We start from the raw sequence: 27,289 nt of genomic DNA, 5'->3' as shown, positions 1-27,289 counted from the left end.
TGAAAAATTTGGGGTATAAAACTTGGTGCATTTTATACAGTGGTTATAGTTTTTTTTTACTTGCATTTTTTCCGCTTGTTTTGCGCTCGTTCAAGACAATGATTTTTCATCAGACACAGATGAGGACAAGCTAATGGATGGAAGTTTTGACAGTGATGAGGGTTGTATGAATTTTATGATGAATAAAACGAGTTCAATAACTATGTAATACATTTTTTTCCCAAAATTTCAAGCCTCCAAATTAAGGTGCATCTTATACATAGGGGAATATGATAGTTCCTTTACCTCTGGTTTGCTGGGCTCTGTTAGCTCCAAGTTCAAGCAGGGATATGGGATGTAGGTAGGGGAGTGATAGTTTGAATTTCTCCCTTTTTTGAAGCTTTTCTAGAAGCCCTACTGAATATATTCTTTTATTTGTCAGCTATATTTGGCCACCTTTAATTGTAAGGGAGACTGAGAAATGTAGTTGCAGCATCAAACAGAGTTGTGATACAGCTAGTAAGATAGTAGAGAATCATCCTTGTTGCATATGGCGGGATCTCTCTCTTTTTTAATGTGAATAATGCCATTGTAGAACACCATATATGTATGTATGTATATATATGTGTATATATATCACATATATTCTACATATATATCATACAAATATACTTATATGTTTATATATAATATCACAGTTTTTATCTATTTTTCCATTGATGAATGACACTTAGGATGTTTCCATATCTTGGCTACTGTGAATACTGCTGCAATGAACATGGAAGCACAGATATCTCTTCAAGATACTGATTCCATTTCCTTTGTGTATATACGCAGAAGTGGGGTTGCTGGATCATATGGTAGTTCTAGTTTTATTTTATTTTATTTTTTTGATAAACTGTTTTTCATAATGTGTATACCCATGTACATTACCACCAACGGTATACAAAGGTTCCTTTCCTCCACATCCTTGTCAGTTTGTTATCTTTTATTTTCTGATAATTAACCATGGTAACAAGTATGAGGTGATAGCTTATTTTGGTTTTGATTTGCTCCCTGATGTTTAGTGATGTTGAGCATCTTCTCATATACCTGTTGGCTATTTGTAGGTCTTTTTGGGAAAACTATTTAGGTCATTTGCCCATTTTTTAATTGTTTTTTTTTTGTTTGTTTTTGCTATTGAGTTATATGCTCTCCTTGTATTTTAGATCTTAATCCCTTATCAGATATATTATTTCAAATATCTTCTCATTTTGTTATTTAGGTTGCTTTATTTTGTTGATTCTTTTGCTATGTATAGAACCTTTTTAGTTTTATGTAGATGATCTCTTAATTGGCTTGACTAGCCATTTCACTGTGTGTGTATATATATCAAATCATCATGTTGTACACTTTAAGTACTGTATATACAATTTTCGTTTTTAAAAATAAACTGAAAAAGTAGAGGAATCTGGAGATAGGCAGGTAGTAGTCTCTGTGAGTATAACCAGCATGGCTTCTGGATTTATTATGTGTCATGCTTTTAAAAGCTTGATTTAAAAAGTGAAGTAGCAGTGAGTTAGCAGTGAGCTTTGTTTTTCTTTCCACATGGATAGTTTATTAACTAATGCTTTCCCTCTTGTCCCCCTACCCGATTTGAATGCTACCCTTATTCTCTATTAAAATCTCAGATGAATTTGCTCCTTCTTCTGTCCTCTCTAGTCTGTTCTTTCTTTAGTACCAAACTTTTACAAACTGATTTTGCCATCTGTATGGGATAGGGTTAACACCTCTTTCCTTATTGGTTTTAGTATTTTCTTGCCTATTGTTAAATATTTTAACAAGTGAATTTTATCACTTACATTTTCTTCTTTTAGCAGCTCTTCACCCAACCTCCAAAAATCACTTTATTTTATTTACTTGAGAGATAACTTAATGTACTGGTTAACTGAGGGAGAATGGACAGCTATACAATAGTGTATTTTTCCCTCTGTAGTTTAATGTGTTCTGAAAGGTCTTGTGTATTTTTAAAAATTATTTTTAGATTCTTGACAGTTTTCTATTATTGGGATCTTTCATTCCATTTTAGTTTTAATTTTGTGATAAAATACACATAACAAAATAAACCTTTGTTTTAATTTCATTGCTGTGATAAAATATACATAACTTAAAATTAACCATTTTAACCATTTTTAAGGATACAGTTCCGTGCCATTAAGTATATTCACATTGTTATTGCAACCATCACTACTGTGGTGTCCAGAATGTTTTTCGTCTTCCCACACTGAAACTTCATACTCATTAGACAATAACTTCCAATTCTCTCTTCCTCCTAGCTTATTTTGTAGTCTCTTTGAATTTAACTATTCTAAATACCCTGTATAATTGTACAGTATTGGTGTTCTTGTGACTAGTTTATTTCACTTAGCAAATGTCTTTAAGGTTCATCCTTGTTGTCATATGTCTTTATTTCCTTCCTCTTTAAGGCTAAATAACATCCCATTGTGTGTATATATACCAGATTTTCTTTATCCATTCATCTGTCAATGGATATTTGGGTTGTTTACACCTTTTGACTACTGTGAATAATACTCTTATGAACATGGCTGTACAAATCCTCTTTTGAGTCCCTACTCTCAGTTCTTGTAGGTACATACTCAGAAATGGAATTATATGGTAATTATGTGTTTAGCTTTTTAAAGAATCATACTGTTTCCCACAGTGGCTGTACTATTATTTTACATTTCCACCAGCAATGCATAGGATTTCTAATTTATCTACATCCTCACTAATACTTATTTTCTGTTTGTTAGTTTTTCCATATGTGTGTTTTAATAATGGCCATCCTAATGGCCATGAAGTGGTGGTATATTGTAGTTTTGGTTTTCATTTTCCTAATAATTACTGATGATAGGCATCTTTTCATGTGTTTATTGGACAGATGCCTGTCTTCTTTGGAAAACTGTGTATTTAAGTCTTTGCCCATTTCTTTTTTTCCTCTTTTTTTTTTTTGTATTTTTCTGAAGTTGGAAACGGGGAGGCAGTCAGACAGACTCCCACATGCGCCCGACCAGGATCCACCGGCATGCTCACCAGGGGGTGACGCTCTGCCCATCTTGGGGCGTCGCTCTGTTGCAACCAGAGCCATTCTAGCACCTGAGGCAGGGGCCACAGAACCATCCTCAGCGCGTGGGCCAACTTTGCTTCAATGGAGCCCTGGCTGCGGGAAGGGAAGAGAGAGACAGAGAGGAAGGAGAGGATGAGGGGTGGAGAAGCAGTTGGGCCCTTCTCCTGTGTGCCCTGGCTGGGAATCGAACCCGGCACTCCTACATGCCAGGCCGACGCTCTACCACTGAGCCAAATAGCCAGGGCCTGCCCGTTTCTTACTGGGTTGTTTTTGCCACTGTTGATTTGTAGGGGTTCTTTATGTATTATGGGTATTAACACCTTGTAAGTTATGAATTCCGAATATTATCTCCGATTCTGATTCTGTGGGCTGCCTTTCCACTCTTTTTTTTTTTTTTTTTTGTATTTTTCTGAAGCTGGAAACTGGGAGACAGTCAGACAGACTCCCGCATGCGCCCAACCGGGATCTACCCGGCACGCCCACCAGGGGCGACACTCTGCCCACCAGGGGGCGATGCTCTGCCCCTCCTGGGCGTCGCTCTGCCGCGACCAGAGCCACTCTAGCACCTGGGGCAGAGGCTAAGGAGCCATCCCCAGCGCTCGGGCCATCTTTGCTCCAATGGAGCCTTGGCTGCGGGAGGGGAAGAGAGAGACAGAGAGGAAGGAGGGGTTGGAGGTGGAGAAGCAAATGGGCGCTTCTCCTATGTGCCCTGGCCGGGAATCAAACCCGGGTCCCCTGCACGCCAGGCGGACGCTCTACCGCTGAGCCAACCGGCCAGGGCCTCCACTCTCTTGATAGTGTTATTTATATAAAAAAATTTTAAGTCTGAGATACAACCCATTTGTTTATTTTTGCTTTTGTTACTTTTGCTTTTGGTGTTATTCAAGAAATCATTGCCAAATCCAATGTTATGAAGCTTCTCTCTATGATTTCTTCTAAAATTATTTTAAGTTTAGGTCTTTTATCTATTTTTTTTCCCCCCATTTTTCTGAAGCTGGAAACAGGGAGAGACAGTCAGACTCCCGCATGCGCCCGACCGGGATCCACCTGGCACGCCCACCATGGGGCGACGCTCTGCCCACCAGGGGTCGAAACTCTGCTCATCCTGGGCGTCGCCATGTTGTGACCAGAGCCACTCTAGCGCCTGAGGCAGAGGCCACAGAGCCATCCCCAGCGCCCGGGCCATCTTTGCTCCAATGGAGCCTCGGCTGCGGGAGGGGAAGAGAGAGACAGAGAGGAAAGCGCGGCGGAGGGGTGGAGAAGCAAATGGGCGCTTCTCCTGTGTGCCCTGGCCGGGAATCGAACCCGGGTCCTCCGCACGCTAGGCCGACGCTCTACCGCTGAGCCAACCGGCCAGGGCCAGGTCTTTTATCTATTTATTGAAAACACTGTCCTTTCCTCATTAATAGATCTTGGCACCCTTACCAAAAATCCTTGCACAGTATATGTGAAAGTTTATTTCTGGGGTCTCCAGTCTATTCTATTAGTCTGTTTTTATGCTAGTACCATGCTGTTTTGATTACTGTATTTTTCTAGTAAGTTTCAAATTGTTTATTTTTTGAATGGAAGCACATTAGTGATTTTAGGTATTAGTTAATTATGTCTTTTACTAAATGCTCTTAGTTTTTCAATTGTACAAAGGTATAATTATATCTGTTGCAAAAATGATACTTCAAATTTTATATTTTTGTCTAATTGTGTTGGCTTTTAAACAGTGTAAGTCATTATGCTTACTACATATTATATTTATTTTTCTTGTTTCTGATTTAATGGAAATTTTTCTAATATTTCACCATTGAGTAGTATGATGTGGGTTTTGGTTTGAGACATATTCCTAAGCTTTTGAAGTTGAAATAAAATATTGCATTTTGGCACTTAATTGGAGTTTGTTTATTGCCGTTAACAGAAATAAACTGTTGGTCTGAAGTTATAAAAAGATTGCCCAGTTTGGGGGTTCATATGTACCATCTAGTGGACTTGAACTAATTGACTCTTTTTACTTTTTCAGAATGGTCAGAGTTTTCTGGTTTTGGATGAACAACGATTTGCAAAAGAAATTCTTCCCAAATACTTCAAGCACAATAACATGGCAAGCTTTGTGAGGCAACTGAATATGTGTGAGTATGGACAGGAGTTTATTTGAAATACTCTCAATCGCCATTGATTAACTGTTTTTTTTTTTCCATTAGTATGATAAGGAAGAAAATATACTGCCTAGAAACACCATTAATTTTGACTTCCATCTGTTGTAGTCATCTAAATTTTGAATCTTTTTCAGATGGTTTTCGTAAAGTAGTACATATTGACTCTGGAATTGTAAAGCAAGAACGAGATGGTCCTGTTGAATTTCAGCATCCTTACTTCAAACAAGGCCAGGATGACTTGTTGGAGAACATTAAAAGGAAGGTGAGCTATAAACATGATTTTATTAGGGTATTACTATGTAATATAATTGGCCAAGACTTTTATTTCAGCTGTTGATATTAAGTGTATAGAAATATACTGGTGTTCTTTCTTAGGATGACTTAAGACTAATAAAGTTTTAATTATACCGTCATTTTTTTTTTCCTTGTGCTGAATTATACTGAAAGCTCAGACACCTTTAAAGGAAAGGAAAATGTTCACATTTTAACTGAGGGGAGAAGTCATTCATATTGGGATAGCTCACTCTTTTTAATTTAGCTTTAAAAATGCAGGCTACTGCTAGAATGTTGTAAGCTCCCTGGATGACTTTTTATGCAGTTCACTGCCAAATATTCATTGCCTAGAATAAGTCCTTTGCATATAGGAGGCATTTAACAAAATGTTTTTGAATGATTTTTTTTTCTGAAATAAGGTATTTTTACCAAATCCACAGAAATGGAAGGGGGGTAATAAGGGTAGTAAACCATGAAATAAAAATGGCCTAGCCCTGGCCGGTTGGCTCAGTGGTAGACGTCAGCCTGGCATGCAGGAGTCCCGGGTTCGATTCCCGGCCAGGGCACACAGGAGAGGCGCCCATCTGCTTCTCTACCCCTTCCCCTCTCCTTCCTCTCTGTCTCTTTCCTCCTGCAGCCGAGGCTCCATTGGAGCAAAGTTGGCCCGGGCACTGAGGATGGCTCTGTGGCCTCTGCCTCAGGCTCTAGAATGGCTCTGGTCACAACAGAGCAACGCCCCAGATGGGCAGAGCATCGCCCCCTGGTGGGCATGCCGGGTGGATCCTGGTCGGGCGCATGCAGGAGTCTGTCTGACTGCCTCCCCGTTTCCAACTTCAGAAAAATACCAAAAAAAAAAAAAAATTGTTCTAGCATAAAGCTATTACTACATAAATTGAATTAAATGTGGCATGTGATAATAAAGAGGCATGGGGAAGTTACAGGGAGTTTGGCAAAAGGAAGAAAAAAAAAGCCCTTAAGGTGTTCCTGCTTGTGGACACTTTATCTACATTAAAAAAAAAAAGACTGATTATTTCTTATCCTGTTTTTTTGAGCTATAAGTTTATTTTTTCCCTAAAATTTTATCCTGGGTGCCTGACCAGGCAGTGGCGCAGTGGATAGAGCATCAGACTGGGATGCGGAGGACCCAGGTTCGAGACCCCGAGGTCGCCAGCTTGAGCGTGAACTCATCTGGTTTGAGCAAGGCTCACCAGCTTGAGCCCAGGGTCGCTGGCTCGAGCAAGGGGTCACTCGGTCTACTGTAGCCCCGAGTCAAGGCACATATGAGAAATCAATCAATGAACAACTAAGGAACTGCAACGAAGAATTGATGTTTCTCATCTCTCTTCCTTCTAGTCTGTCTGTCCCTATCTGTCCCTCTCTCTGACTCTCTGTCTCTGCCACAAAAAAAAAAAAAAAAAAAGTTATCCTGGGTCTTTTGGAATTAGATCTCAACTTCCTGAGCAGGCTATAAAAACCTTTTATAATAGGGAAGCTTTGGATTACAGTCATGGTGTTTAGTATTAATTTGATGTCTTAAATTTGCTTTTCGAAAGGTTTCATCTTCAAAACCAGAAGAAAATAAAATTCGTCAGGAAGATTTAACAAAAATTATAAGTAGTGCTCAGAAGGTTCAAATAAAACAAGAAACGATTGAGTCCAGGCTTTCCGAATTAAAAAGGTAAAGTATTATTTCCAAATAGAATTGTAATATGTGGGTTGGTTTGTGTGTGTTGAGTGTTGGTGTTGGAGGTTAGTGCTTTAAGTACTTTTACCCAAGATCAAAGATTTTTCTGTAAGCACTGGTTTCCTTTATTTTTGATTTCTAGCTATAAACTTTACTCCAATATTGTATTTTCATGATGGTGATCGAAAGACTATAAAAACCTGGGCATTCAAAACAATATGATGCACAAGCATTATTGATGAAACACTAGATTTTTACATTGGTGTAAGAAATATGATTATTCAAAGGTTAGCTTTTATTTGATGTTCACACACATGTGAGGGCACACACAAAGCCATAAAAAGTGCTGCATATGTTACGCATTCCTTTTATGATTTTTTTAAATACTTTTCTGTACGATCTAAACTCTTAGGAAAAAGTAGGACATTAAAAACAGGAAAATGGACACAAGAGGCTTGTCCTACTTGGTATTTATTTTACATACACTGGAGGAAGTATTTTTCAAGCCTTTTATCTACAGAAAGATGTTTTGTTTTACTACAGTTCTTGGCATCATTATCCTAACTTACAGTAACTGCTTGTATGTATATATAGTAGATACATACTTCTTTTTTTAGTAAGTAGCTGGAATTTCGCTTATCCTAATAGGTGCCCAGGTCTTGAGAAGTCATTTTGTGTATTTTCTCTCCTATTTTAAACATGGGACATTAATTTGTTCTTAAGTACCTTTGTTAGAAGAGTAACATTGGACTTTGATTCCCTTTTTGACTAACAGTTAAAGTTTCCTCATTTTGCATATTTTATTTAATTACTTATACTGGTTTATTGTATCTATCTTGTGTCTACTGAGGTGCTCTTTGACCCACTTTCTTGAATCTCAACTTTAGTCTTTAAGGAATGGGATCCCAAAATCTTAGAGGTTACCTTTCTCCTGCTTATCTTTAGTAGGCAGATGACAGTATCTTTAAATTTTTGAGTCAGAAAAAGTACAGTATTTTTTTGGTAAGTATTAAAGAAAGTCCCATTTTCAATACCCTCTATTTACAAATCCAGTCCTTTTTTTAATGCTGTAGTTTGGATTGAGGAAGATGGCTTTTGTGGAAATTAACAAAAGAATGAAAATTAAACATTTAATAGGTTGATTATCTCTTATGTCTTCTCAGCATTATCATTGCTGCTAACATTTAATAACAATACAGTTTCAATAAGTGTTGAATGAAGGAAAAGAAACTGTTACTACTGGTCCAGTTACTGGTTTGTCATATATTTGAATATGTTTTTAAAGAATATTTTTTTCTTTTTTTGTATTTTTTTGAAGTGAGAAGCGGGTGGTGGGAGGCAGACAGACAGACAGGAGCATGTGCACGACCAGGATCCATCTGGCATGCCCACCAAGGGGCGATGTTCAGCCCCTCTGAGGCATTGCTCTGCTGCAATTTGAGCCATTCTAGCACCTGATGCATCCTCAGTGCCCAGGCCAACTTTGCTCCAATGGAGCCTTGGCTGAGGGAGGGGAAGTGAGAGAGAGAAAGGAGAGGGGAAAGGGTGGAGAAGCAGATGAGTGCTTCTCCTGTGTGTCCTGGCCGGGAATCAAACCCGGGACTTCCACATGCCGGGCTGACACTCTACCGCTGAGCCAACTGGCCAGGGCCAAAAAATAAATATTTTTTAGCATTTTCATAGGCTTGTGTTTGAGACAGACCTTAAGATACACAGTTTTAGAGTCTGACAGGCTTTAGTTCAACATTAACATTTAGCAAATTATCTATGTGGTCTTGGGCAAGTCTTCTTAATTCTCTGGTGTCCTCATCTATAAAATAGAGATAACAATTCTGCTCTTGATAGATTGGAGAGAAATTTAAATAACCAGTACATATAAAATGCTTAGCTTAGTGCCTAGAGCATGACAAAGAAATACTTACTAGGTGTCACTTCCATTTAAGAATTGTTTTGTAAGTACAAATACTGAATTCACTTGGTAGCCATAGTTGAAAGGTTAGCTTAAATAAGAAGTAATGAACCAGATCATCAGAGAAATCAATTGCCTTCTACTATACGGATATAAGCATGAATCTTAAGTTCTTGTGTATGTAGTTGCCATGAGTAGAAGCTACTACAGTTATGAAGGAACGATTCTGGATTTGTGTCAAGATAGTTGCCATCTATATAATTGAACCCAAGATTTTTTGGTCTCATAAAAATATATAATAAAAACTAGATAAATTCTCTTTTTTGTGTATGTGATTTTATTTATTGATTTTACAGAGAGAGGAAAGGTGGGGAGAGAGAAGTATCAATTCATAGTTGCTTCACTTTAGTTGTTGATTGCTTATTGTAATGTGCCTTGACTGGGCAAGCTCAGGGTTTCAAACCAGTGACCTCAGTCTTCCAGGTCGACACTCTATCCACTGTGCACCACAGGCCCGGCCAAATTCTCTGATTTTCTTAATTAAAAAAAATTATTTCCATGCCCTTACCATCCCTTCTCTTTGGCAGCCATCAGCTTGTTCTCTATAGCTGTGGTATTCTCTAGTATACTTCATTAAAGATGTTGTGGCCTGGCTTTCTGACTGAAATTTTTGTTTTGTTTTTTAATAAATGATAACATAGTGAAAACGAGTCCCTTTGGAAGGAGGTGTCAGAATTACGAGCAAAACATGCACAACAGCAACAAGTTATTCGGAAGGTAAGCTTTTCCCCCATGACCTAGTTGCATTTGTTTAATGAGTATCATTTGTGACCCAAAGAAGTCTCTATTGAACAGTCAGTGGTTGATTTTAATTTCTTATATATTGGATGCACAGGTGGAAGTAAAACTGTGAATCAAGTTAGGCCAAGTGTTACATATCCTTTTTAATAAAAAACTTTTCATTAGCTAAATATATTTATTACATGCTCCCTGTTAGTATGTCATTAATTTTTAATAAAGAAGTTTTTTTGCCCAATAGAACTTTAAAATACTGTATTCTTAGAAAATCATAATTAATACACAATTTCTTACACAATTTTTACAATAAAAGACAAAGCCTGACTGTGTAGGGTTTTTGTTCATTTGTTTTGTTTTTTTACTCTAAAAGGCATAGATATAGGTTCAGAAGATAAGAAACTAATATTTTCAAGTCAGTTGACCCAATTCTGAGTTCAAAAAAGTGAATTATCAATGTATGTCATTAGTCCACAGAAAAGCAGTTAATATAGGGGTGTAAAATAAATCCTGTATTTTAGTATCTGAGCTGAAAATTACTGGGGTAACTGAAAATCTCTTTTGCATTGTATCCTTGTGTTTAACCTGTTTATATCAGCTTTCATATGTTAATAAGAGGTGAAACATAAAAGTAATTAAGGTAGCTATTTTTTTCTCATGAGTAAACTGGACACTGTGGGGGGAGGGAGGGTGGGAGAGCTTCAACTTTTTTATGCTCAGAGGTCTTTAGCTAAAAATAGAGTTATGACTGACAGGATTTGAATCTAGTGAGTGGAACAGGCTTAAAACAGAGATGAATGGTAGTTGTAGCCTTTGGCCTATAATCAAAATAGCCTATTTTAAAAATAAATGGTGTGCAAGTGATGGCTGAATGTAGAATTCAATTCTAAGTCTGAGTACATATACTTTCAAAACTTCCATAGCTAACTTCAACATGCAGTCCTGTAGAGAAAACCTAATTTAAAATGATAATGTACCATACCCTTCACTTTATTTTAAAAATCTTTTTCAAAAAACAGTGTTTTGGTTAAATATTAACTTCACAATTTGTTGGGGTTTTTTTTCCCCCATAATGGAAAGAATAGTTTGTAAAATAACATAACATTTCAATTTTTCATGAAGCCTAAGATTCTCTTTGTTCAGATTTGAGTTTGAACCTTTGTGTTTTGGTGGGGGTTAGGGAGTTTATATAATGCATGATGGTAGCTGGTAATTTTTTCTCTATTCCTGGACTTGGTTTTTAACTCTGCCATTTACTCTTTGGCCCTGGATTAATTAGAAATAATGCATATGAAGTATCTGTTACAGGACTTGTCGGGTGTACAAGTTAGATGTGGTACATGTTAGATGCCTATCTTATTCAGGTTATAAACTCTATACAGTGTGATGCAGAAGTATAAAAGGAGAACTGAATCGTAGAACAGATTTTAGAAGAAATTTAGCCAGTGATTTATCTTCTTAGACATTCAGTTACTAATGTTTTTAGAATTTTACTATAACATTGTTTTGTAAGTTAATAAAAATAATTGAAATTGAATGATTTCAAAAGATAGCTTTAAACATAAATGTCCTTTTGTCAGCTTAGCATTTTCTTTTGAATAAGCAGTTTAGTGGCTAACCTTTTCATACACTCTAATGGTGTCTGACTCTTCAGTTAAAATGTTTATATTTTGAAAGGAATTAAGAAAAAAAGGAAGACAATAAAAAAAAAGAACTTCATAGACAGATAACAGTATAGTGATTTCCAGAAGGAAAGGGGAGTGTGGGGGTAGATAGGAGAGGGTAAAGGGATAAGTGGTGATGGAAAGAAAGTTGACTTGTGGTGGTGAACATACAGTACAAGATACAGGTGATATACTTTAGTACTGTAAACCTGAAACCTGTATAATTTTTTTAACCAGTATCTCTCCAATAAATTCAGTAACTTTAAAAATAATGTTTATATTTTTTCCCTTGGAAAAGCTGATATTGATTGTAAGGCAAATTATTTAATAGGCTTTTTTGAGGGAGAACACATGATATTAAAGCTATATATGTGTTTTTAATTGACAATTCTTTAATCATATAATTCACAATGCTTACAAAGAACTTTTCTGCAGTGTCTACATTGTCTTCCAGTCCCTTTTTTCTTTATAGCCTTTCAATGACATACTTTTTTCATAGTTCACCATGTGATGCTCGCTTTTTAGTTTCTTGAGAAAGCTGACAGTATACTTTCAAAGCATATCATACTATATATGGTTCTCATATTCACATTAGAACCATCTGGAGGACTTGCTAAATACACATTGCTGGGCCCCATCCTCAGAATTTCAGATTAGCATTTTGGAGTGAGGCTCAAGAATTTCCATGTTCATCAAGTTTCTAGGCCAGTACTACTGCTCCATGGACCACACTTGAAGAAATACTGACATATAAGGATATGGCATGTCTTAATCTGTTCAGTAGTTTTCCTCTCAATTTAATCAGACTTTGAAGATTAAACCCGTTTCTCTTGATTGTCAGCAGGAAGCTTTGACAAATGTTTAGTGCCTCAACAGTTTTTCTGCAGTCAGTCAAGTTTACTGGTTCTAACTTGAAAATTATACGATCTATTATTATTCTGAAAGAGTTGGCAGGGTTTTTTTTATTTTTATTTCTATTACCTTTTTCAAGAAAAGTGTTTTCTATCAAACACCATATTTTTTTTTTTTGCATTTAAATATTCTTGAAAGAATTTTTAAAAGTTCAAATATATATTTAGGCATGTTTAATACTTATCACCAAAACAAATAACTGAATATTGGGTTAGGTAAATGGATGGATGGATGTCTTAGGCATTTCTTTATTTTAGGTGGTAGCAACATTCTTTTGCCTGGAGGTTGTTATGTTTCTTTAGATAGGAATTTTAAGATGCATTCAAATTCCAGATTTATTAATATATGAGAAATTATGTGACTTGGAGTAGGGGACATAAAATATTTAAATGAATTTTGTAAGGCTTGTAATGTGGACTAAAGGAGATGAAGTCTATGATAGAAATTTTTTAATTTATATTTTTCTTTTAGATTGTCCAGTTCATTGTTACATTGGTTCAGAATAACCAACTTGTGAGTTTAAAACGTAAACGGTAAGTTTTTTTGTTTGTTTGTTTGTTTTTTTGTATTTTTATGAAGTTGGAAATGGAGAGGCAGTCAGACAGACTCCCGCATGCGTCCGACCGGGATCCACCCGGCATGCCCACCAGGGGGCGATGCTCTGCCCATCTGGGGCGTTGCTCTGTTGCAACCAGAGCCATTCTAGCACCTGAGGCAGAAGCCATGGAGCCATCCTCAGTGCCCAGGCCAACCCTGCTCCAGTGGAGCCTTGGCTGCAGGAGGGGAAGAGAGAGAGAGAGAGAGGAAGGAGAGGGGGAAGGGTGGAGAAGCAGATGGGCTCTTCTCCTGTGTGCTCTGGCCGGGAATTGAACCCGGGACTCCTGCACGCCAGGCCGACGCTCCACCACTGAGCCAACTGGCCAGGGCCGAACGGTAAGTTTTTATAATCTTTATACATGGACAAAAATTTAGTGTTTAGCTATGAATGGCCTACATTTGCTGAGTTGTCCTGGATGAACACACAACATTTCAAGAGTGTCTTATTTCCTAGTGCTGTCATCCTGCTGATGTTTTTGAGAGACAGTGATAGCCACTTTACAGACATATACCGTTACTAAAAAATCCATACTACATTCACATTAGCAATTTAATGTAGCATTAGAAAACCTGAGAGAAGATCTTAAAAAGAGGCCATATCTTTGAAAAATAAAAAAAAAAATTTTTTTTTCACTTGATCCCTCTTATGTTTAATCGACTCGTAAGGGTATTTAAAAGCCAGTATGTTAACCATGAGTCGTTATACCTATTAATGTAAGTACCGTTGTCACAACTGATATAGATATATAATAAGAAGAGTAGTAGTGAAGGAATACTTGGAAGGAGAAAGATTTATCTTGTAAGGCTAAGATTTTAGCAAAGCTTGGTGGTTATGTTCACAGCTTATGCTATGGCCTTAATTCTACTTCCACTAGTTTTTAGATATTACCTGTTTATTTTTTTACCATATAAGCACAGTTCTTAAAGAGTTATATAGTTCAGTCAATAATGAAGTATATCTGGAGAGAATATATTACATATATTATAATAAAAGTAGTACAGATGAATAGATCAATAAAAGTTTTAGACACATTCACCCCCCAGTGTCTATTCCTAAGACATAATCATTTTTAAGATTTCCTTTTATATTCTTATTAAAATATTTTTCATTATTAAAATTATGTTTGTGCCTGACTAGTGGTGGCACAGTGGATAGAGCATCTACCTGGGACACTAAGGTCTCAGGTTTGAAACCCCAAAGTTACTGGCTTGAGCGCCGGCTCATCCAGCTTGAGTGCAGGCTTGCTGGTGTGAGCGTGGGATCATCAGAATGATCCCATAGTCTCTGGCTTGAGCCTAAAGGTCACTGGCTTGACCCCACAGTTGCTGGTTGAGCAAGGGGTCACTGGTTTGGCTTAAGCCCCCCATTTAAGGTAGCAATCAGTGAACAACTAAAATGGTGCAACTAGGAGTTGATGCTTCTCTTTCTCTCAAGATAAATAAATAATAAATGACTGTGTTTGTGTGTGGGTAAACTATTAAAAGCTGTTTTAATTTCTTGTATGTTTGCTTCACTGAATCTTATGGATATCATCTGATTTTCAGGCCTCTACTTCTAAACACTAATGGAGCCCAAAAGAAGAATCTGTTTCAGCACATAGTTAAAGATCCAACTGATAGTCACCATCACAAAGTAATTTTTTATTTAAATTCTATTTTATATTTATTGTCTCAAACTAAACTTATTATAGTAATATTTCATGTATTCAGAAAAGTTTATTAAGTTATAATCTAAGTGCTCATCATCCAACTTTATTAAATCATGACATTTTTCATTTTTTACTTTAGATTGTTTTAAGAAATAAACCATTATATAGTTTCAGTTGCTTGCTTCCAAGTTTGGTTTTCTCCCCTTTTCCAGTTTTCTCTGTCACTTAGAGATAATCTCTATTTTGAATTAGTATTTATTTTCATAGTAATTTTACATATATCTAACTTTATATAAATGATACCATTTTGTACATATCATTTTGACTTTTGGCTTTTTTTACTTGGTCTTGCTTTTGAGATTTATTAAACCAAGAATTAGTTCATCTCAACTACTATATGATATTAATTGAATGATATGATAATGTAATTATGCCTTCATTCATTGGTTATTTTAAGTTGTTTCTGATTTATATTATAAATCTACATAGACTAAACTGTTTTACTGTAGCAATTTCAAAAAATATTTTTGTTTACCTTCATTTTTGTCACAGGCTCTCTGGCTAATTTGTCAAACTTCTATCCAGTGGCAAAATTGTCCAGTCCAGAGCTCAGACCTGATTATAATTGTTATTTTCAAATCTTAGAACTTTAAATACTGTTACAGATTTATTATTAAAAGGATCAAGATTTTTGTTCTCAGGAAAATCAGAGTTAATCTAATACCTGGTTCCTCTGCCCACCAATGCTTTTCACAAGCATACCTAATATTTTGTTTTTAAGATGAAAGATTTATGTACAGTAATGAAGATGTTTAACTGGATTTGTATATTTTCAAATACTTTATATCTTTTGCTATTTTCTAGTGTTAAAATTGATTTTTGCATTATATTAATGACTTGTTTGCTTTAAGGAATTGAATGGTTTTTTGTTTACTGTACTTATGATCTAAATGTAGCTAAATTTTAAAAATAAATTACTAAAGTGCCATGCTGATATTTACTGTGGAATAGTTGGAGTGGGTTTTCTCCCCCCCCCCCCCTTTTTTGGAACTATTTTATAACTAAAAATAAAATATATGTCAAAAAGAGCAGCTTGAAATGAAATTATCCTGATCAGACAGTGACCATCTGGTTGTGCTTGCAATTTCTGGTAAAAGCTTGACTTTTTTTTATTCTTTGGGTATTAAAAAAGTACTTTAAAATTTGAAGATCTTTTCATATAAACATTCTGAAGCATGTCATTTTCTAGGGCCCTTACAGTTTAAAAAAATTAGTTAAGTAGAATGCAGAGAATATACCATACTTTTGTGAATTACGTAGTACTACTGATACCTCTCAGTACAAGAAGGATAGAGAATATATCTGTTTTGCTGACTGTTGTATCTTCAACATTTAGTAAATAGTATGTTCCCAGTTAGCATTTTAAAAATAGTAATGTTTGGTAGTTAAATAATTTTTTTTCTTTATATTTTTCCCAATAACTTCTTTTTAATATTTATATCTCCCTGATTTTTTAGGTTCCACACAGTAGGACTGAAGGTTTAAAACCAAGGGAACGGATTTCAGATGACATCATTATTTATGATGTTACCGATGATAATGCAGATGAAAATATTCCAGTTATTCCAGAAACTAATGAGGATGTTATATCTGATCCCTCCACGTAAGGAGATTATGAAATAAAATTTCTGAAAAATTGGTTACTTTTATACCAAAGAGTTAGACTCAAAACTACTATATTATTTGATGAACTAATATCTTAACTCATGTTTGGGATATTAAACTGAAAAAATTAAAATTATTCAACTGGAGACTTCCTCCCCTCCAGGAAAAAGACTCCCAACAAAAAAGTAATGAGAATTCTCATTTTTTAATTGTGTAGTTAAACACCTTTAATTGACTTTTTGTGGCCTTGTATCATATGAACTATCAATATTTGTGATTAAGATACTCTCCCAAGAAATTTCAACTTTTTGATAATGTGGTTTGGGAAGAGGATTTCCAAAGAGAAGGAATGGATAGAATTAATTTATTTAATTGGTCTAAAAATGTAATTGGATTCTTTCTCATATTGCTGATCTAGCTGTAGTCAGTACCCTGATATTGTCATTGTTGAAGATGACAATGAAGATGAATATGCACCTGTCATTCAGAGTGGAGATCAGAATGAACCAGCCAGAGAATCCCTAAGTTCAGACAGTGATGGCACCAACCCGCTCATGTCTAGTGCTGTCCAGCTAAATGGCTCATCCAGTCTGACCACAGAAGATCCTGTAACCATGATGGATTCCATTTTAAATGATAACATCAATCTTTTGGGAAAGTGAGTGCTTATCTAGATATTGTCTAAATTTATTTTCTTTCTTTGTTTACTTCACATATTCTATTTCTCTTTGATCTTTCTTTCACAGTATGGTGTCTACCTTTTTCTGTTTTTGTCAGGGCTAAGCTGTATAAATGCTAGGTTGATATGAATTTAATTATACCAAGAGCAGTCTTGGAATTTTCTTGGCAGTTCCTCAGATTTTTTAAATGAAATTCTTGTTTTGAATGTCCATATAGTATATGTGATTTTGTGTTTTTATCAGGACAGTATAATAACATATCTCCATTAAGGGACTTACATAACAGAAGACGACCAGAAATTAGTAGCAGTGACCAGTAATACAAGGTTAAACATTTAATAATTTATAATATACATAGAGGAAAGAGATGAATTAGTCTGTGCTGTTGCAGAACTTTTCTCCAGAAATGCTAAAGTTTTATGTAAAGGCTGTGAGTTACCATTTAGCCAAATTTTCATGAATCCTACGTATTGAATAGGATCTCTTAAGATTAAGAATTGGTAAGGATTCAGCAATTGCTGAGAATGATCTGCCAAGCTAGATAGCAATGTTACCTTAAACATAAAAACAGGAAAACCTAATTTTTTTTTTCAAATTTTTCCCTTAGGGTTGAGCTGTTGGATTATCTTGACAGTATTGATTGCAGTTTAGAGGACTTCCAAGCCATGCTGTCAGGAAGACAGTTTAGCATAGACCCAGATCTCCTGGTTGATGTAGGTACTTTGAATAATCTTTGCTGTACTGGCAATTTGTGTGTTAATGTATATTATTTATAAATTAGTACATCATGTTCTTGTATCTTACACTTGTTTTTGCATTTTCATTATTTTAATGACTAATTTCCTTTATCAGGAAGATTGAACGATGGGTTCAGGACAGTGAAGGAGGGTAATCACTACTATCTCTGAGTAGCAATTCAGTTAATCTCCCTGAAACAACATATCAACTCTGTTCAACAGTACTGTGAAGTCCAGTTCTTGTCTGGACTTGTTGCTGTGTTATATTTTGCTCTAGAATAAATTGTCACTGCGTAGAAATTGGTGGAAATTATTAATAAGAAATATGTAGCCAGGAAACAACTTTGAAGACACTTCTTACCTTTAGGAATGAGTGTTTGCACTCAAATATATGTGCTATATTTTAAAAAATGTTATGTCCTGTGTTCTAAGGTTCCCCTACTCCGCCACCTCTATGAACTTGACTCCAGTGTTATCTGGTCTGTGAATACTTAACGTACCATTTCTGGCACTAACCACCTTTCTTGTTTTCATTCCTTGTGTTTCTCTATCACTCCGTCTCCTACCTAAAACCTCCTTTGTGGCCTGCTCCTATCCAGAAAAATCTGGTCTCCCCATTTCACTTCCTGTTGTGAACATGTTTTTGTCTTTTGAAAGTTTTATTGCTCCTTTTTTGACTTTTTTTTCTTAAAGTGGAGCTTCTCTCACATCAAGATTGTACAGTCTTTCCCTTTTAAGAGCTTCTTAGTGAGTCTAAAAGGAATTAGTCGTTTCTTACTTTTTGATCTTAATTTACAATTTTATCCCTCTACTTCTCATCAGTGTTTGTGTAACAAGGCTTTATTATGTTTTCCAAATAATCAGTGCCTCACAGGATGCATTTCACCTTTGAAGACTTTCTTTCCATGCTGACCTATGTTACCATCTTAAGTGAATTCAGCATCCACATTGATGACCCACTTCAACTTGTTAACAGTAACTTGACTGCCTTTCTTGATTCTATCAGTCTTTGTCCCCACTCTGAATCCAGGGACCATTTAGAATATCTGTCCCTTAGATCACTAAGAAAGAAATAAAATCCCATAATTCTGACTCTGCAAATCCTTGCAGTCTCCAACTAGGTTATTTTAATTCAACTTTGGAACGTTTATCACTCTCATTTTTCTCAAGATCTCATCCAGCCAGCTGTTTCCAATTCACAAAGGATAATTCACCCTGCCCTTTTACTCTCATGAGCTGTGGAATCTCATCTTAGAGGAAGTGCTTACTTCCTACTTAAAGCCAGTTTGTACAGCCTGCCCTCTGCCAGTTTTCTGTGTCTGTCCTCGATCCTTCCCATCTGCCTTCAATAGGTACAGATTTGCCCATCTTAACAAAACATTTTGACATGTTGCTCTGCTCATTTACCATTCTTTCCTAATCCTTTCACTTACTTAGAAATGAGTGGCTATGTTTGTTACTTCTTTTTTACTCTATATTTCTTTGGAGAGCTTGTATTGTCTTGCATATTTTCTCTAAACCTGCACTGCCTTGGTTTATCTAGAGTAGGTAGGCTGTGATATTTTTTACCCCCAAATAAGGTTCCTGGCTAGTGGAAGCTTTGTTTTGAATCAGATGTTGGTTTTATTTTTGGCTCCTGTTATTTACTATATTAGTTATGTTATTACCCTTGTGAAAGTTAACCTCTCTTGCTCAGTTTCCCCATCTATAAAATGTAGCTAATGTCCAGAAGGGCTGTTGTAAGAATTAACTTTATTATTATTAATACTATTGCTATCCCACAATAGAACTTGTTCTGTTGATTTTAGAAGTTCTCAGAACTTTGTTCTCTTCCTGCCTCTCTAAACATTCTCCATTTCCTCAAACTTTTTTTCTTTTTCCGCTGTCTTCTACTTGTGGGTCTTCTCCAAGGTATCTGGTCTTCTATCTTTTTATTTTTTTTCTGTGCCTCTTCTGTTTCTGTTCAACCTTGGTGAAGGGTTTTGTGCTTATAGGATTGCTCTCAAATGTGTATCTTCAGCTCTTAATATTTTTTAACGTAGAATTAGCTTGAATTCTAATTCCATGCCTTTGAGAGAATCATCAGTTAGATCTTGCCTTAGATTGTGTTCTTAACACACTAAACTTTTCTTTATTTTCTAAACTGGGAAGTCTTCAGCTTTTTTATTGTCAGTAGTGGTATCAGAGTTGACTTGACTTGACTCACGCAGGATCATAATCACAGAAGCATCTTGGCTTCCTGATCTTGATCTTATCATTCACCAAGTCCTGTGTATTTTTCAAAATAGCATTCACAAACCATCCTTACTTTCTCTTTCTACTCTTGCCTCTCTCATCTAAGACCATTATTATCTCATCTTTGAATTGTGCTGTATTTCCATAAATAAATAATCTGCCTGTAAGTTGCCTTGTTCTCTGAGATGGCAAAGATGATAAGGACATGAATAAGTATGCTGAGGAGTTCATGAGTTCTCTCTGCAAAGCTCATTTCTGAGTGATCCAGTGTGGAATCGGCAGGAGGGGCCTGCCTATAGAATTCAACCAACTATATCAGCTCCTCATTTGTGATCCGTTTTTTTCTAGTTCATACCATATATTTGCTGGGACGACAGGAAGATATTGCTGAGTCAGTGTGAAGGGGAAGTAGGGCAAAGAAAGAGGATCTTGCCCTGGCCGGTTGGCTCAGTGGTAGAGTGTCGGCCTGGCGTGCAGAAGTCCCGGGTTTGATTCCCGGCCAGGGCACACAGGAGAAGCGCCCATCTGTTTCTCCACCCCTCCCCCTCTCCTTTCTCTCTGTCTCTCTCTTCCCCTCCCACAGCCAAGGCTCCATTGGAGCAAAGATGGCCCAGGCGCTGGGGATGGCTCCTTGGCCTCTACCCCAGGCGCTGGAGTGGCTCTGGTCGCAACAGAGCGACGCCCCAGAGGGGCAGAGCATCGCCCCCTGGTGGGCAGAGTGTCGCCCCCTGGTGGGTGTGCCGGGTGGATCCCGGTCGGGCGCATGCAGTAGTCTGTCTGACTGTCTCTCCCCGTTTCCAGCTTCAGAAAAATACAAAAAAAAAAAAAAAAGTGAGGATCTTATTCTGTTGGCCTACCCTTTTTAGTTGTCAGTTTCTGTAGGGAAAAAATCCAGTCAGGCCTCTAAGGCAGTACACACTGAACTGGCAGAAACTGGCAGTCGTGTATAGCAGTCCACTCTTTAGGAACCGAGTCTCTTCCTTTTCATAGATCAGTAGGTGTTATGAAAGGGAGAAAAGTTAATGAAAGAAAAAGAAGAGCCGGGGATATTTTTTAGTCTACTGTGCATATGGAATGTTGACAAGAATCAGTGTGTCACAGTGTAGATAGGATGGAGGAGGATCCTGCCTGTGGCCTCACTGCATTTCATTTTCTTCTGTGAAGAATCATTTGGTGTGCTCATTCTCTTAAAATGCTTTGATTGCTGTATTTCATTGCTCATTCCATTTCCAATGCTCTTATTGCCGGCAGAATGTGGTCTTGTCTCCTGACTGACTGGTCTTGCTTTCCTTTTTGGACCTTATGTATTTATGTGTATGTCTGTGACTGTGTGTTTTCTTTCTTTCTCTTAACTCCTTAGTACTTTCGAGCTCTGCCATCCATTATTATTATAATACTTGATTGTATCTGATCATTTGTTGCTATTTGATGTTGTTCTTATCTTGTCTTTTAGATTGTAAGCTCCTGAAGAGCAGGAATAGTGTCTTCATTTTATATTCTTTATGATGTCAATTATTTCTTGCATGGTCAATAAATGCCTATGGAATGGATGACTTGGAAACTTATGACTTAAAGAAACGTTGTGTCTGTAAACTGGCTGGACTGAGGAGTGCAGTAAGCAGTGGTTTTAGCATTTGTAGCTAGGTGAGGAGAAAACAACCAACAAAGGAGGTATGTCACATGTAATTTAGTAGCCACTATGTAGGACAGATGCTATAAATTTATCACATATCTGAAAAAATTAACAGATTGTCTGTGAAGGCTTAATGTCAGGGCAAGGAACTCAGTCCTGGTTGCCACGCAAGGCCCAAGGCATTTAGAGAAAAGAAAAATAAAAGAGCAGAAGGAGAGGAGAGCTATAGAAAACCACCATTTGTCTCATTATTTACTTCCTAGTCTCTTAGTTTTATAAATTCTTAGAACACCTAAATGTATGAGCTAGCTTGCTCTGCTTTTGTTTGTTTTTCTTTCTGCTTTCCTCTTCCAAACTGTATGGAGAGTTTCTAGTGCAAGAACTACATCTCTTCACCCAACATGGCTGTATAAAATTTTTGAACACAGTTTTTTTTTCCCTTAATATTTTTTAAACTTATCATCTTTCTTGTTTGGTCTTTCAGCTTTTCACTAGTTCTGTGCAGATGAATCCCACAGATTACATCAATAATACAAAAGTAAGTTTTAATTCATGTTGCTCAGGACCCATAGCTATAAGAATCTGAAAAAAGTCCTAGTAAGTAGAGGGCAGTATCACTCCCAGTTATCATTTTCTTTTCTTACCTAGTGTGTGTGATCAAGATAGTAAAATCCAAGTTGAAAAATTATCTTTTGATTATGTGTTAAATCATTGCCCAGATTTACTGGCACTAGTGCAATAAACAGTATGAAATCAACCCTCAAAGTGTTAGAAGATCATGTGATTAAACTTGGCATGTTCAGGAGTATTACTGAAATAAATTATTAAAGTTTTTTTTATATTTTATATATTTCATTTTAACTTCTTATTCCTTCTTTAAACTTCTCAGCATTTTTTACTGAGAATTTACTGGTACCCATATTCTTAAATAAGTTTCTTCATTTTATTAGAATATAGTAAAAATTCAGGGATTTTATACTATTTTAGGTAAGGCAAATTGAAACGAAATATGGCTTTTAGACTTCTTTAGGTAATGGCTTTTGTTATTTTCTTAAAGATATAAGAATTCCAGTTGGGATTAGCACATGTTAACAAAAAATTCTTTGAAGCTGGTTTTTCATGAGTAATAACGGACAATTTGAGGTTGTTTAGAGCAGACGTTTAAAAATTTATATAGCTTATTGTTTGAATAGATATACACTCCATTTATCTTGTATTTATATAAACTTGTTTAGTAATCCCTGTTTTTTATTGATTATACAGGTAAATCAAGTCTGAAATTCTAGATTAGTGGAATCAAATATTAAAGTCTAAAATATGAACACATATCAAATAACTTTAGTTGTAGTGAGGGGGTGCATTTTTCTTGACTGTTATCACGTGAGGATAGCCTAACCAGATTTTTTACATTTTCTAAGTTATAGTCTGGGTAACGTAGAGTTGAAAGAATTTGTGAACTTCTGAACCAGAAAGTTAATTTTACAGTCAGCTTTGGCTGATTTATGTTAGGGTTTGGCATACTTTTCCTGTAAAGGCCGATTAATAAATATTTTAGGTTTTGCAGGCCATATGTTCTCTGTCACACTACTCAGCTCTGTAATTTTAGTGCAAAAGTAGTTATAGACAGTACATAAAAGAACAAGCGTGGCTGTGTTTCAATAAAACTTTATAAAAGCAGGCAGCATGCTGAATTTGGCATGTAGACCATTGTTTGCCTAGATTTATAAGATTCCATGAAACACCTCGGTACTTTGTTTCAGTAAATATGTTACTATTGAATGTTAGACCTTAAGTTGAATGAACCCATATCATGCATTTATTTAGTGACTGTGGTACACTGTTTCTTTATTGCTAGACATTGAGTCATTATTTACTCTTGGGATCACCTCCCTATTTCAAAAACCAATAGCTTAAATAACAGTTTTCATAAATAGCAGTTGAACAGCAAATTGTATGTATATTGCTTCAAATTACTACAGGAAAATTTAAGAGCAACTTTTCATTATAGTACTAGAATATAGATTAACATTTTCAAATAATTAGCACATTAATTGTTACCTCTTTCTCATGATGGGTTATATGACATGGATTACAGTACTTTCTTAATAAATCAGGATACCCTGTACTCCTCAATTCCGGCATCTAAGTGGTCATTTTTAATGAATAAGAAATTGCATGGGAGCTGAAACTCATTTGTCATCCTGGTTCTTGTATGTTTTAGAGTAATAACAGTGGTGTCTTTGGAACATACCCATTTTAGGAAGTATAAAAATAAAATTGATATTGCTTTAATGTTGTGAATGCTAAATGAGAAATATTTTTATGTAACTTTTTTGGAAGGGTCTAAGATTTTTATCTTATCTTGACATTGTCATTCTCTCTGAATCCTGGAAACTTGTACTATTTTATGATGACTATCAGAATTACAAAAATTAGTATGTTTGTTACACCATATATACCTAACCAGCATGCAGTATAGGGGACTTAACGGCTATTTAGGAGAAATTGTGAATCTCTGTACCTCACTTTGAACATCGTTGAAAAGAGCTCTGAAGAACTTAAAAGCATTAGAAATTAATTCCCTTACAATCAGATGTAAGGAGAGAAGACACTGGTTGAAAGAAGCAATTTAAATGACAGAAAAGAACTGAAAGAGCCACATAAAGGAAGTAAAGAACCACCTCTAATATGAGGCTTCCAAATATAGGAATAAACAGTTTTAGGATGTTACCATGTTATCCTGAGCTACTCTAAATATGTTTATTTAATCTGTCTTGTGAATGAAGAGAAATGCATAGTATGTTTTTATTTTATTATTATTTTTTTTAGCAAGAGAGACGGAGAAAGGGACAGGCAGGCAGGGAGAGAGATGAGAAGCATCAGTTATTCGTTGCAGCACCTTAGTTATTCATTGATTGCTTTCTTAAATGTGCCTTGACTGGGGGCTACAACAGAGTGACCCCTTGCTCAAGCCAGCGACCTTGGGCTTCAAGCCAGTAACCTTTAGGCTCAAGCCAGCGACCATGGGGTCATGTCTATGATCCCATGCTCAAGCCAGCGATCCCACGCTCAAGCCAGATGAGTCCGTGCTCAAGCCGGCAACCTTGAGGTTTTGAACCTGGGTCCTGTGTTCCAGGCCACCGCTTTATCTACTGCACCACCATCTGGTCAGGCTGCATAATACGTTTTTAATGAAAACTGTTTAAAATTAGTTTGTTTGAAGAATTGCCTCTTAATTAGAAGTTTGAACCAGCCATCTTTGACTTCCATCTTTTATTCTTGACAAATTGTCTATTCTACTATTGAAATGTCCCCTTTTCATACTTAACTGTCATTCTAGTTCAGGATCTTTGTTTCAACCATTTGATGACAGCAATAGTTTTCTTAATGTCTTATTACCTCTACTCACATCTTCTCTCTTGAGTCCATCTTTCCTGATGCTTCCCCTTCCCATGTTTCAGATAATGTATCACTATTCACAATATTCCCATACCAGTTTTTAATTTTTTTTGCTATTTTCAGGAACATATAAAATATGAAAAGGTATTTTTCATCTTATTTTTCTTTTAGTCCGAGAATAAAGGATTAGAAACTGCCAAGAACAATGTAATTCAGCCCGTTTCAGAAGAGGGAAGAAAATCTAAACCCAAAACAGGTAAGTGTAAATGTAGTACTAGTTTTTATAGATTTTAAAATTAGGAGTCCTTCATAAAAACTAATGCATGCTAATGAAATCCTATGCATGTGTGAAGGTTCCAGCATAGAGAAAATTGAATTGATGAGATAATAGTTCTGAAAATTTTTGTTGCTTTTTAACTTGAGGAAAACTGGAAGGACCCTCCTTTTGTAACTATTGAACAAAAAAGACTAACTTTTCTGACTTCAACGTTTTTTAATTTACTGGTACAAATATTCTTTTGCTGGTTTAGTGATTGCATATATGCACATCTGTTTGTTTTTTTCCCACTTTTATCTTGAACTCTGTGTAAGCTGGTGTTAACAGTGCTTTTTCCTAATCTTTATTGTAGATAAACAGCTTATCCAGTACACTGCCTTCCCACTTCTTGCATTCCTTGATGGGAACCCTTCTTCTGCTGTTGAACAGGGGAGCACAGCATCATCTGAAGTTATGCCCACTGTAGATAAACCCATAGAAGTTGATGAGCTTCTGGATAGCAGCCTGGACCCAGAACCAACCCAAAGTAAGCTTGTTCGCTTGGAGCCACTGACTGAGGCCGAAGCTAGTGAAGCCACACTGTTCTATTTATGTGAACTTGCTCCTGCACCTCTGGATAGTGATATGCCGCTTTTAGATAGCTAAATTCCCAAGACGTGGACTCTCTATGTATATATTCATCAAAATGATGAACTATTTATTTTAAAGTATTTGGTACCTTTTTTTTTTTTTGGTAAGTTGTTTTAATTGGATACTGTGGAATCAAAAGCACCTTTGCTTTTCTCACCATACACTCTTGCAAAGCTTTCAGATGTTACTCAGCTATGTAGGTGTACACAATTTAATGCACATTATTGTCATATCTTTAAGTTGGATTCAGATGGGCATTTTTCTCCAGTTGTAGTAAATTTGAATTATTTTTTATATATATGCCCATTAACCTATTAAACTTTTGTTTTACTTGTTTGCTGCTGTCTTGTTTGCATTGAGTGTAGGTCACTAAAATTAATGGTAGAACTCCTAAAGCTTTCTCTGTTCCAGTTACTTTTACTAAGTATTTTTCACTTGGCTTATTTCTAAAACTGGGAACATAAAGTGCCTGTATCTTGTAAAACTTCATTTGTCTCGGTTCAGAGAAGTTCGTTCATGTTCAACAGGAGAGGCAAAGTGTACATGAGTGCTTGCTGTCTGATATGGTTCCAGTTCTGTATACATAGAAGGGGGTTGGGTCGTTGTCAGCCCAGTCCACCTAGTTGGACTAGTTTTAAGTAAGTTTTTTGGTTTGTTTTTTTGAACCATAATATTTAGTAAAATAAATAAATGTATGTTACTAGTGTCTGTTATGTGTCTTCTTTGAAGGTGATATGCACATGTAATATTTTCCCTTTTCATAGGGAGTAGATAAACTGTCAACTGTATGTTATCCATTATTCTTAATGTGAGTTACACCATGATCTTCGTGCCTCATCTCAAAATACAGACTGTATTGCAATAAGGGAGGAATATAAAGCCTCTCAACTTACTGTTTTAAGAGTTCTGTTTAAAAATTATAGTGGCTTGTTTTCTATGTTTCTAATAAAGAACTGAGAGAAATATGCCTCTCATTGTTCCAAATGAGTAAAGAACATTTATCACTGTATGCCATTAAGGGCCTACAATTTTTGTCCTGAGATGAAAGAAAGTCAGGTCACTTCCTCAGTGCTCAGAGGACTATGGAGACAATGTAAGACAAGGCTACCTCTTTCTTTTATCACTGAAGATTCAGGCAGGGGGCTGGAAGCAGTATGGTTAGTATGTGAATATTTTATAGAGCTACCTGATGAGGAATTACACAGATAGCTTCCCTATGGGTCATAGTTTGTCCTTTGATATCTCGCAGTTTCTCTAATAAAGATGTAAAAATTCAAAGTAAATAGAGTCTAGCACAGAGGTATAGGAAGCCCTTATATAC

General features: G+C 36.2%; 1 protein-coding gene across 2 annotated transcripts in view; it reads left to right on the top strand.

The window, feature by feature from the left end:
* Window positions 1-26,668, top strand: part of HSF2 (heat shock transcription factor 2) — a 37,364-nt gene extending 10,696 nt beyond the window's left edge. The window contains exons 2-13 of one of the 2 annotated variants that reach the window (XM_066373348.1): window positions 5,094-5,202; window positions 5,364-5,491; window positions 7,056-7,180; window positions 9,797-9,872; window positions 12,938-12,999; window positions 14,609-14,696; window positions 16,230-16,375; window positions 16,796-17,035; window positions 17,665-17,770; window positions 22,147-22,200; window positions 25,233-25,317; window positions 25,691-26,668. In XM_066373348.1, the coding sequence (XP_066229445.1) occupies window positions 5,094-5,202; window positions 5,364-5,491; window positions 7,056-7,180; window positions 9,797-9,872; window positions 12,938-12,999; window positions 14,609-14,696; window positions 16,230-16,375; window positions 16,796-17,035; window positions 17,665-17,770; window positions 22,147-22,200; window positions 25,233-25,317; window positions 25,691-25,983 (1,512 nt within the window). In that variant the 3' untranslated portion in view covers window positions 25,984-26,668. The remainder of the gene's footprint in view (window positions 1-5,093; window positions 5,203-5,363; window positions 5,492-7,055; window positions 7,181-9,796; window positions 9,873-12,937; window positions 13,000-14,608; window positions 14,697-16,229; window positions 16,376-16,795; window positions 17,036-17,664; window positions 17,771-22,146; window positions 22,201-25,232; window positions 25,318-25,690) is intronic. The other variant, XM_066373349.1, reaches the window with a different exon arrangement.
* The last annotated feature ends 621 nt before the right edge of the window (window positions 26,669-27,289 follow it).

Source organism: Saccopteryx leptura, chromosome 3 (assembly GCF_036850995.1).
Source record: "Saccopteryx leptura isolate mSacLep1 chromosome 3, mSacLep1_pri_phased_curated, whole genome shotgun sequence".
NCBI lineage: Eukaryota > Metazoa > Chordata > Mammalia > Chiroptera > Emballonuridae > Saccopteryx > Saccopteryx leptura.
The sequence above is the reverse complement of the archived record's forward strand: the minus strand, read 5'-3'. Positions and strand labels throughout refer to the sequence as shown.